The 12,556-nt window shown below is 38.6% G+C and overlaps 1 protein-coding gene across 1 annotated transcript in view; it reads left to right on the forward strand.

Annotated features, from left to right (window-relative positions):
* LOC140244776 (uncharacterized) overlaps window positions 1-10,382 on the forward strand; it is a 43,045-nt gene extending 32,663 nt beyond the window's left edge. The window contains exons 5-13 of the mRNA XM_072324398.1: window positions 53-146; window positions 1,304-1,524; window positions 2,608-2,697; window positions 3,500-3,599; window positions 4,319-4,595; window positions 4,954-5,063; window positions 5,483-5,587; window positions 6,392-6,522; window positions 8,180-10,382. Coding sequence (XP_072180499.1) covers window positions 53-146; window positions 1,304-1,524; window positions 2,608-2,697; window positions 3,500-3,599; window positions 4,319-4,595; window positions 4,954-5,063; window positions 5,483-5,587; window positions 6,392-6,522; window positions 8,180-8,564 — 1,513 coding nt within the window. The 3' untranslated portion in view covers window positions 8,565-10,382. The remainder of the gene's footprint in view (window positions 1-52; window positions 147-1,303; window positions 1,525-2,607; window positions 2,698-3,499; window positions 3,600-4,318; window positions 4,596-4,953; window positions 5,064-5,482; window positions 5,588-6,391; window positions 6,523-8,179) is intronic.
* The last annotated feature ends 2,174 nt before the right edge of the window (window positions 10,383-12,556 follow it).

Genomic DNA, 12,556 nt, shown 5'->3' on the forward strand with positions numbered 1-12,556 from the left:
TACCTATTTACTATAAGAATTTATAGACCTCGTCCATCCTTGTCCACTCCAGGCCCAAGTTCTTCATGGCTATCTTCAATGTCATGACGATGCTGAACTGGGCGGCCTCTCTGGCTCTTGGTGTTCTCTGCCTTCTGTCTGTGCTGGTAAGTGCAGCTGGTTGTCGGTGCTGTATCAGAAACAGCATCTTTTTTTTTATGAAGGAGGGGATGGGGATACGAGTGTAAGTGTAGGATTTCATATTACACTACTGAGAGAATGCTCTTGTGTAGTAGGAGCAGTGCTATGCATAAAATGTGGCTGTGCACACCTTCTTAATGTGTACAGTGAAGACAAAGTACACTGTACTTTTGCACGATGTATGTTTTGTATTGGATCAGATGCTCGCACTACGCAACCGAGAATACCAATGCTTAATTATATCATTAGATAACTTGCATATGAGGGAAATATTGTCAAAAGTTAGATTCCAAATTATGGGTTCGTGGCTATAATCGAAAAGAGATAAAAGTTGTCAACGTGTTGTCATGCAAGACTGCAGAATCAAGATCCACATAATTACATCAACCTACTGTCCATCTATTCAATTCAATTCGTTTATTCATCTCATTTTCGGATAAAACAATACAACAGTATTGGATTTTACAATACACAAAAACATAATCAATCATTTACATATAACAGTGAAAATGAAAAAAGAGAACTTGAGAAAAGCCAAAAGGCCTTGTGAAGTAAGTTCCCTTACGATTATGCACAAAATAATTGATTTTTAAGGTACAAAGTGTATACATGGACAGAAAACCAACAAATACAACAAAACATAACATAACAAAACAAAACAAAACCATAAGACAAATGATATGATAAATTGACTATGACTATGTGTGATTTGCTAGAAGGTATATTTTCAAAAATTTCTTAAATGAGGACAGGCTATTGCGTGAACATCTATCTGGCCATCTTTCCATTTACCAAGGTATATTTTGATATAAAGATGTTTATGTAGATAAAGAAATATATAAATTGTTATGTGTAGATATAAATGCAAATACAGATGTATTAAGATATGTTAAGTCTGTGTATGGAGAGAAAAAATAGTTTGTTTATCTTCGCCCATGATACACCATTGCCCAGCACCAAACTCAACTGGTCATTCCAAAAAACAAGGTGTGCATTCGTGAGAAATTAAGTGCTGTCCATATTTCATAAGTGACTGTGCCTCACCCCCTGGCTCCAAGTGATCCAGTTGCATCCCCCTAAACCTTATCTTCCACTTTCATTGTACTCCCTATAACTTCAACAGAACTTCAACTGCACAACGGTAGAACCTTGCACCGTCGATTACGTCAATGCCATCTACTCACTCATCTACTATGGCCTGCACGTCATCTACCTCTTTGGTATCTGGACAGCAGGTTGGACGCTCTTCTACAACTTCAAGTTCAAGATCGGCGACTTCCTGGAAGAGAGCCTCGTCATGAGTCGCGACGTTGAAAAGGTCGTCGAGATGGCCAAGAACGGGAGGTGAGGGAAATGCCAGTTGTTGTGGATGCTATGAAAGGTGTTTGCATTCTTTTGTGATAAGATCACATCATGCTTGTGGTATCACACCACACTTTAGTGTTTACAATTTGCCATTAAGCAGGTATCAGTGTCCTAAATTTGAGCAAAGATGGACACATAAGGAAATTAATGTTCAAATTTGTCTCATATCGTATAAACATCATGTCATTCATGAGGGCATCTTGAGCCATCATATGACCACTGGTGGAGTTTCTCAGGCTCCAGCAGCAACTTTGTTAGTGCTGGCAAAGTCTTTGTGTAGCCATTGTGTTTCATTTGTGTGTCCTTCAGGTATACTCCTTAAAAAAGATTCACGTCTTCATTTAGCCTCTGTGTGTGGTTTGGGTACCATTGTGTAACATTCTGTATTTACTGGGGCTGTAGATTGGCATTTGACAATGTTCAGGATTAACTTTGTCCAAAATTGAAAATTCCACATTCGTATTACCATCTTGTGTCATTTTTGGGACAGTGAGATAACACCTTCAGGGATGGTGCATGACAAATCTATTTAAAAAATAATAATAATATATATTTTTTTTAATTATGCCATGTGATACAAGTGTAAAAGGTAGAAGTGCTCCTGAAATCTGCTTCTCATTCCTGTGAGCGCTCAAAATATCTTCATGTCTCAGGATGACAAGGATTAAATGTTGCAGACGAAGTTAGTGCAATACAATCCATGTGACACTACAAATCAAATTCTGTATTACACATGACAAGTAATCACTCTGATGTACATCAAACTTTAAAAGAAAAAATACAAAGGCAAAAACAAATCCTATGAGGGCCTGTGTTTGGGGTTATCACTTGCTAGATGATGTATTGTGACATAACAGTGTTCATCAAATAAAGTCATCAGAAGGCACAATTTAAATTTTGCTTTTGAAGGTATGGTCATACTCGATATATATCATATGTTTAGTACACATTACTGTGAACAACTAGGAAAGGCTCTTTTACTTTTTTAATTCCATGTGTGTGTTATGTTTATGAATTTTAAAATAGGTTGTAAATAATTATGTTGTTTCCCTTGTTTCCTAGACTTAAGGAGCAACGCCAGGCAGCCTTTGAGTTGGCAACATTAGCCACTGCAGGAGACGACAGCAAGTTTAGGATTGTGGCTGAAGGAGGGTAAGATATCACTCAACTCCCTGTGAACATCTATGGCCCTGTTTTATTTCAGTGTAGAAGTACTTAGCATCATGCATGTTTTGATTATTTACTAATGAAGAAATACACTAGATGAAATATATTTCAAGATATATCCCTCCGTTGATTATTGTTTATAGTGACATCTATATGTCCCCATATGAATTATGCCAATTGTCAACAGCTATCAAAATGTCAACTCACTTAGATTATTACATTTGATTTTTTATGTTTTTATGTTACTGCTATCAGAGGAAGTGTTGAATGCTTAGAAGCATGCAATCAGGAAACCGCCCCTCCCCCCCCCCCCCCCATATTACTACAGGCAAATAGGATGAAGTGCCTTGTGGGGGTTTTTTTAGCTTCGCAATCATTGCTCTATTGAGCTTCAGTGTGGCATCATTGTGATGTGAACACATTGTATTGTGCAGCTGTTCCACACTTTTCTGTATTGTTTTTTAAAGTGAATGTTAATTTGCAGAAACAGGCTAAATTTTGTTCAAAACAATTCATGTAGTCAATTGTTGTATACATTTTTTATCAAGTGGTTGGTAAAAGTCAAGTCCAGTTCATTCTTCATTATACCACCTTGCAAAAGTGAGATTTAGAAATAACTAATTGTGACGTTTTTGGCCTGTTCGCAACTTTGTTGCCTTAACCGTGATATAAAAAGTATATTGCATTTTTTTTCCATCCACATGACTACAAGGAAAGAGCAAAGGTTTAAGTGACCTAACGTTATCTGCATCAGAGGACTAATGTTTGATTGACTCATTTATTGCAGTCTGGAGGTACTCATCTCACTTGGCCTGTCCACAGATGAAGCCATCCAGGAGTATGCCACTGAGGCTCTCGCTGAACTTCTGATTGTTCCAGCAATCCAGGTTAGGATCATGGCGGCCAACAGGCCAGGCTTGACCGACAAGAGCTAGCTGGCCTCTGGTTTTCTACTTTTGACGTGAAACACTGCATGTGGGGCTAGGTCTAAATGAAAGCTGGATGCAGTGTAATAATACGCTCATGCCAGTATGTGTAATGGCTAATGATTATTTGAGTGACTTTTCATATGAACTGATATTTGGAAAGAACTGAAATCATTGAGTGCGTGGTCATAGTGGATTTATGACGTTACGTACCTAAGAACCAAAGACTGTTTCTGTAATCAGGGATGCCGGTTTTCATGCAAAAGTATGAATTCAGGCCCTTTTGTGTCCAAAGTCACTTCATTTAGATGTATTTCAGGTCATATTTTTCAGTGACATCCTCTTTCTCAACTGATATCCCTGTATAATGTTATGTATCAAAATTCATAGATGGTTCTTTTCGTACAGCCTAGTAGCAAATCATTTTAATCACCTGCTCCCTCCAGTTAAGTTTATTTTGCAGGAATTCACATAGTATTCATCAGTTTTTAGTAGACAGGGCAAGCATCTGGCAAGCTTTGTGATTGTTAGGCAATCTTTGTGATTGTTAGGGCAATCTTTTGTGAACAAAGAATATGTAGAATTTGAATACATTACACAAACAACCTATATATAAAACTGCAGGAGTACAGATACGAGGAAATCTCAAAAATTGATATGAAACTTCTTTTTTCTGACAGGATCAATTTGTAGAGAATGGGGGTGTGGCAACCCTCACCACTCTCCTCCACTCCCGCAACCCTCGGCTGGTCCAGGAGGCCATCACAGCCCTCTCCTACATCGTCTCCGACTCGGAGGAGAACAAGCACGCCGTGATCGCCGACCGCGGGCTGGAGGACCTCGCGCACGCGGCCAAGACGGGATCGGATGTGACACGGCGCTATGTGGCCGGGATCTACCTGGACCTGGCTTTCAGCGCAGACATCAGGACTCAGATGGCTAGCATGCTGACTCCATGTGAGATTTAGGGGTGGAATCAAAAAAGATTTGGAGCCCAATATGAAAGAATAACAAATGCTGTTGTCAGCTAGGGCAATTAATAGAGACATCAGCTCAAGGGAAGACAGAATAGAGATAACTCATTATTTGTTGCTGGTTGTTATGACTATTAATAATTTTCTTCTTGTTTCATTGGAAAGAGGTGGTCTTTGGAATCCTTTTTTTGTAATAGCTAAATTTTATGTCATTTAACATTCTAATATCTTAAAAGTTTGGTTCATTTTAATATTAGTTCAAACTCATGCTAAAATGAATTGTTTTGAACTTTGCAGTATTTTCTGTAACATTACAATTATTTTGATTTTGAATCCCTCAGCTGCGGCTCTGGTCTCCCTCTGCACCAGCCAAGACAATGAGACTCTGAGACTGGCTCTCCAGACTCTGGAGCTGATGGCCATTGAGAGTTCAGATGTCATTCTTGAACAGGTTAGTCTCATATGCAGGCACTTTGAATGAACAATGAAGAAGAAAAGAGAATCGAGAAAGAAAACATGACAAAGACAGTATTATGGTTGGAACTGTTCCTTATCGCCTTATTAGTATAACAAGGATTTTTATCAATAAGTATACAATAAGTTACTTTTTACTCTTATTTCCAAACAAATAAATGGTCATTTATAAAGAATAAAAAAACAAAACAATTTTGCATCCTTATGAATTCAGAAATTTACTCTAAACAACAATTTTATCTTAAATAATCTTTTTTTTTCAAATTTTTTGATTGTGTATAATTGACCTGAAACCCTTAACAACACTAATTCTTGCTTTAATCTGAACAAAAAAGAGAGTTGAGGACATAGGCATATTTTGATTTCTATTTTGTTTACTCACCTTCATCTTCTCAGGATGACCTGCTGCCCAATCTACTGGACATCACTAGTAACTCACTGGACGCAGGTATCTACTTGCTGGCCGGAAAGATTCTCCTCTACTTTGCTGAAAACACTGAGGTAGGAATAGTTCAGACAATGACATACATATGACATGATGCTGTGATGTTAAGTTTGTTGCTTTCTCAGATCTGCACCAGTTGGTTGCATTTTTAACAAAGGACTTCTGTATAGCAAGATATGTTCGCGGCATGAAATTTTTGCAAATTGGAGCCAACAGCCTTGTTTACGGCATGAAATTTTGCAAATCGCCACCGACATTCAGTCCATATCAGTGAAGACAAGAAATTTTATGCACATTTTTCATGAATTTTGGCTCTCGTGAAATTCACAAAATTAGATTGCACATGAACATTTCTGGTTTTACAGTAGTCAGAAAGATTTGTGACTGACGGAATTTTGTGTCTATGTAAATCCGCAGTGTGCAATTTAATTCATCTCATTTCAAGGAATTGACCTTGCCATGAACATGAAAGATATCAGCATTGGCTGATTTGTTGATCATGGACTGAAAGAAAATCAAATGAAGAAGTGCTAATGATGGTATCAGCTGTGCTGTTCTCACATATTTCTGTCCTTTCCACATGAGCTTGCCTTTGTGTTTGTATGTGTTTGGGCATAGTTATGTATGTTTTTGTGTGACATGAATGATAACAGATTGTCCAGCTTGTCTACCATAGTCAAGTTTTGACTGGAAATTAATCAAATGGCAATGAAGAAGCTTGGTGAATAATAACAAAGTTCATGGGCACTTTAAGGCTTAGGGTATGATTGCTCTCCGATGTGTTCCATTTTGAATTTGAACTCATAATAGTTTGTGAGTTTATAAGAACAGTTGTGATGGTTTTGTTGCACTTGAACCAGGCATGTAGCAGACTGCTGGAGGAGGATAGTCTCACTACCAGCCTGACCCAGTTTGTGCAGACCAAGGAACCCACGCTGCAGAAGGTCGTTGCCAAGATCATCATGTCTGCTACCGAGGAGAGGGATTTGGCGTAAGTTTGGGGCAAATTATCAACATTTTACTTTTTTCCTGAAAGTATTGTCTGGTTTCCAGGAACCATTCAAGAATAAAATATTCGTACTGTGAAATGATATATCTTTCGCACTCTTGGAATATTTTGCTGTGAATTCCAAGTGTGTGAGAGCATATTGTGTTGATATCCTTGAAATGATATTATGATGACAATGTCTTGTTTATTGGATTTCTATATTTGATATACCAAATTATTGTGTGTCAGAATGTGAAGCAGTATTAGAGCATCAAAAATTATCAAAGCACAACTTCATAGTTTCAGTACAATGTTAACCCTAACTAGGCCGGGCTATTTAGGTAGATCATAGAGCCGGGGGGGGGGGGGCCTCCCAGGCCCCCCTCCAGATCTCGGCCGTCGACCGCACGATCGTGACGAAAATTGACACACACATTGCCTATGATGTAATCTAAAGTACTATGAAGTTAGATTTTAAAAAGATTATCATTTATGCTAAATTATGCTAATTTATGCATAATGATGCATGAAATCAGACAATTTGGTATAAATCACTAAAGCTCAAAATGAGCACATTTTTTGTGTAAATATTCTTTTTAGTGTCCTAAGCAAATATAAGAGCAAAAAATTAGAGCCATCCGAAAAAATTTCTTAAGTATTTTATTGTTTTTTTGAATTTCTTATGTATTTCTTTGTTTTTCAACTTTATGTTTTTTAATTTTTTTTTTTTTTATGAGACTTGTCCGCGACATTGTTCCGAACAAGAAAATATGTTATTAATTGATTTTAATCAATAAAACCCCAAAATAATCATGCTTTTATGAAATTTGACTGTAAGCACAGTTTCCATTGAAATTGTACACAAATTCACGTTTTTGAGCAATTTTTGGTCTGACATGCCCGTACATATTTATGCGAAACGTCGGAACCATGCGCCCGGGCATCGCAAATTTGGTGTCAAAAGATGTGGGAGACTCGACAGAAAAAAAGTCATGAAACGTCGCGGCGATAGCTTTTCGCGTTAGCGATACATCATGTGGAACGTCGAGGGGGGGGGCCTCGGAGGCCTCCCCCCCCCCCCGGCCTAGTTAGGGTTAAAGCAAGCTCTCTGGATTACTAGGGGAAACTAGTGCCCATTTTGTGTTTGCCCTCCCCAAGAATGTGTGGCTGAAATTGAGATGTCATTGCACATCTATTGTATTAGAAAGCTGGAATATTTAGCAGGGATGGTATAAAAGAGCATTTTGATAGCAAGTAAATCTTTCAAAAACAAACTGTTCAAAAAGGTCCAAATGAAATTTGTGTTTTTCTGTGCATGTATATTTGTGGGTGCTTTATTTTCACTGCTTCAGTAAGAGGTGATTGAGTGAGGGGGTAGAAAAATGCAAAATTCTCTATCATGGTCAGGATGGGACAACTAAAATAGGAATGAGCTAGATGTGTGTGGAGATGATTGACCTGATTCAGGTGTTATTTTCTGTGCCTGGATGGAATAGAAAAGTGAGGTCTGCACAAGCATCGTGGCACTTTTAAAGAGTGTTGGCAGAGCCCAGGCTGTAGCTCATTTTGAAGCTAATCCTCAATTTCATATAAGTAGATAAACATCTTTTGAAATGGAATATCCAGTAAAAGAATTATGCGGTTGTTTGTCTCTTTCCAGTCTGAAAGCTAAGGACCTTCATCTGGATGAAATTCTGGTCACAATGCGGGACAACAGCAGCGACAGAGATGCCTGGAACATGGCCGACCAGGGCATCGCCGTCTTCAGAGACCCCAGCTTCCCCAACAACGTCCTGCAAAGCAGCGACCAGGCCACCACATCAGGCCCGTCCTCGGAGAACTCAGGTTCCACTCTGGATGTGCTCAAGACCACAGTTCCGAACTGGACACCCGAAGAGAGGAAGGCTGCCCTTGGGGGGTCAACAGGGTCGCTGCAGAAAGGCGGAGCGGTGGGCGGATCGGAGGATGATGTGGGAGGGTCGAAGAGCTCCTTGAGAGAGCGTCACAAGGAGAAGGTTGCTTCGCCTTTACCCTTCAAGGAGTAGCTCTGTGTATAATAGCTTGAGGCAACCCAAGCTCAAGAAATAAAGACTGGCAATGTAGACCACATTGTGTGGTAACTGCTGTATAAAGTGTGACCTCAACAGCGGTATCATAGCAACAGCTATGCTACCATCTTAACAGCTCAGATCATGTCAAGGGCCTGTTGCATAAAACGCTTAACCTGAGAAAAACTGTGATAAGAACTGTAAACTCAGGGTGGTAAGATACTGCCATTGAAGTGACACCAGTAAGATTCTGTTCAAAGTTAACCTTAGTTTTTCTCTGCTCATGAGTTTTATGCAGCAGGGGCAAGATGTTGTAATCACAGATTCAGTCAACAAAATTATTATTCCAGATCATTATGAACAGAGGTTTTTGTATTCATTGAAACAGAAGCTGTCAAAATCATGGAGCCTATTTTCTTCTTTGCTGAATTACACGTGAATAAACAACAAGTACCGGTACCAGATCCAGATCTGGTACCGGTACCAGCAAGTACCGGTACCAGATCTAAAGTGTTGAGTGCCTTCATGACTTATAACTCTTTGACTGTTGTATATGTAGTCATATACCGGTACATGTAAAGAGGGATTTAAGAAATGAACAGTTTAGACTATAAGAGTTGATGATAGTACTACTTGATCTACCTTTTTACTGTATTCTAGGTAAACCATGAAATTACGATTTTTTTTCAAATAAAAAAAAAAAAAGGCACAAAAGCTTTGTGGGCTACATCATGTGAGTTAGGGAGAATACAATATGCAAAAAGTGCAAGGATGTACTGATATGTCTCAATGCTCAAAGTAATTTGATTGAATGATTTAATGGTAATGATAATTTAATAAATTAATAAACCATTTCACAGGTGGTGAGCTGCTTGTTACATGTAAAAAGTTTGTGTGCCGTGTGGGTGCACATGCATTCTGATATACACAGTACTTGTAGTTTCGAGTAATAGACTGGAATTATTGCAGAGCAAAGAACAAATTTCATGTGCCTTGGGTAGATGAAACGTGGACAAAGATGTATTCTTATCGTCTAGTTGGTTACACAAAATTGCTTCTGGTGAAGTTTTTACAACTTTGTCTAATTGTAATCTGACCTTGCTGTCTTGTTGTCTGTTGCAGTAATTTTTTGACAAGATTTCGTCTTGTCTCACTGCTGTATGCCGGTCAGTTGTGGTCAGTGAATGCACAGGACACAGTACAGAGAGCTGTGGTCACCTGACACGCAGCCCATGATTGACAAGCCTCGCTAGAAAGAAAGAAAAGCGTCCAATGCACCTCAAAACAGCTGGGAAGAGGGTGCCAAGAAGAATAGTCCGTCCATTTGCTCTATGGAGCTATACTCGCTGTTAAAACATCCCCTTAGGTTTGTTTGTGAGATTGCTGTATATTGTGTATACAAAACAGTGAAGTGTTGAATTTGTGATACATGTAGTACCATATCGTAGTCACACATATCTATATTGTAAATACTTGCGTAGGTACTCAGTTCATGCTGAATTACCTTGATTGTTTTGTTTTGTTTTTTAAATTCTGATTTTCAATACAACTCCTCCAGTCTTTCAGCCTACTGTAATCACAATCAATGATTGTAATGAATAAATTAAACATTATGTATAAATGTGCATATGAGAAATCTTTGTGTGGTCTAGTTGGCCAAAGAAAATGTATCTGCCATATATTTAGTTTCCACAGAGTGTGCAGTACATCAATTCGACATTGTTGTTGTGTGTGACCTACAGCTGTATATGTATATACCTGTTTTTATATCTCTATTTTCATTAAATTAAAATTTGGAATTTGATCATTCATACCAAAAGCAAATTTTCAGTCTCAGAAGAAGCTTCCTTATTACAGTCTCATGTATTCACAAAAATGATTTTTATTTGTGCTGTACATTGTACAGTTTGAAAGGGTTGTCTTGTGTGTAGTGTTATTGTTATCACTATTATGATATAGTTGAGAATGATAAGGGCACTATTAAAGTTACCACTAAACCCATAGGCCCGAATTCACAAAGGTGGTACAAATGAAACCATGGTTTAAACCATGGACAAAAACCATGGAGCGCCAAGTGTCGCACGGAATATTGCGTTACGAAATTGGTCATTTCGTCGGCAAAATGACCATTTCGTTAACAAAATTATCATTTCGTGGACGAAATGTTCATTTAGTTACAAAATGTTGTCATTTTGTTACAAAATAATCATTTTATCGATGAAATGACTGATTTCGTAACGAAATATTCAGTGCGGCACTTGGCGCTCCATGGTGTTTGTCCATGGTTTAAACCATGGTTTCATTTGTACCACCTTCGTGAATTCGGGCCATAGTGTTCAAGACAACTTAACGCCCTTCTCATTCTCAACAGACGAGTTGCAATGAACACTTACTTATGGCAATAACTAAGAGGCGCAAATCATAATGGATTACCTGGTGCATCATACAAGGATAAGTAAAGAGACTTACAAACCAGACACACACATGCACATAGACATCCAAACAAACAGCAAGAGATTCATGCAATCTAACTACTTATCCATGCAATAAAAATCTTGAGAGACAGCTTGCCTCCTACACATAGTCCCACTTCCACATAAAAGAGGCTGAATGTGTGTGTAGAGTTATTAGACATGAATGGTTGATTGGATGACATGTTTCAACTTATCTGGGACACCATGAAAGATAACTATACATAACTTGGTGGGGGGGGGGGGGGGGACACGGCTAAATACAACCTACCAACCTAGAATTTCTCACATTGCAATCTGCAACATTAATTTTAAGTTGTTTTTTTTTCCTCTCTCTCTCTCTCTCTCTTTTCTCTGTGGCTGTACAGAAGTTACCCTACAATTAATGAATTTGTAAACTACATGTACAGACTTTATAACAAGTCTGTTTTACACCTTTGGTGCAGTTTTCATCACGTAAACATACTTATCATGGAAGTAAAGATTACAATGCATTTACTTCACCAAGGTTCAAATAGGGTTCCTGCAGTCATGAAAAACCTGGAAAAGTCAAAAATTTTAAAATCTTTTTCCAGGCCTGGAAAAGTCATGGCATAGTTCTGGATTTATTTTTGTAAAAGGTGCAGGAACCCTGTTCAAAGAAGTCCAAATTTTAACCTTTGGTCACCGAGGTATATGAAAATCACTGTAAATCTAGGTCCCGCCTTTCTGCGCCAGGAGTGTAACTGTGTAACAGACAGTGTATTTAGAAGACTCCTATCGTTACTATGTATTTTCAGTATTGCAGTCTGCAATCTCAATATACAGTGGAGGGCATGCCCAGCAAGTACAAACAGGCCCATTGCAAACTAAATTTTATTCTCTGCAATATGCATGTACTTGATCCAAAAAAGCCTGCAATTGGTGTTCATCCAATTCGCTGTATTGTAGTTACGTGTATATACAGTGTACATTGTACAACTACTTTGGGTTTCGGAACTTGATACCATCTTCACTTTCATCTCTGGTCACCCGGCAAGTTTTTCTTGGCTGGATACAATGGCTACTGTTCACCACTGAACTTTGCCACCACCGCCAACGGGTCTCTTTTGACCCTGGGTGAGGGGCAAGACAAACTATGGACTTGGCACCCTGTCATTAACTCGTTGGAGACAAGTCTCGAGCATACTCGGGCAGGTGTCTATGGTAAATGAGTGTTGTAGTAAAATCAGTCCGTCCTCAAAGGGTTAAGCCCATTCACACACACACACCACACATAAAATATACTGTAGGAGTCAAAAGAAAGCACATACGAATGTAATGACACTGGCTGTACAAGGTGTCTTATCCTTTATTGTACTTCATCATTTTTTTCTTCATTCAGTAGTTGCAAGAGCGTAATCATGACCTATGAATATACACATACTGCTTGTCTGCAAAAAGCATTTACTCTCATATACACGCTAGAATTTGTACCCCGAAAAAAGTGTATGGTATAAGATTTGTGCAGAGAATTTTTAATCCGAACTCTACACTACA

The sequence above is a fragment of the Diadema setosum genome, chromosome 2, assembly GCF_964275005.1.
Source record: "Diadema setosum chromosome 2, eeDiaSeto1, whole genome shotgun sequence".
NCBI classification, from domain to species: Eukaryota; Metazoa; Echinodermata; class Echinoidea; order Diadematoida; family Diadematidae; genus Diadema; species Diadema setosum.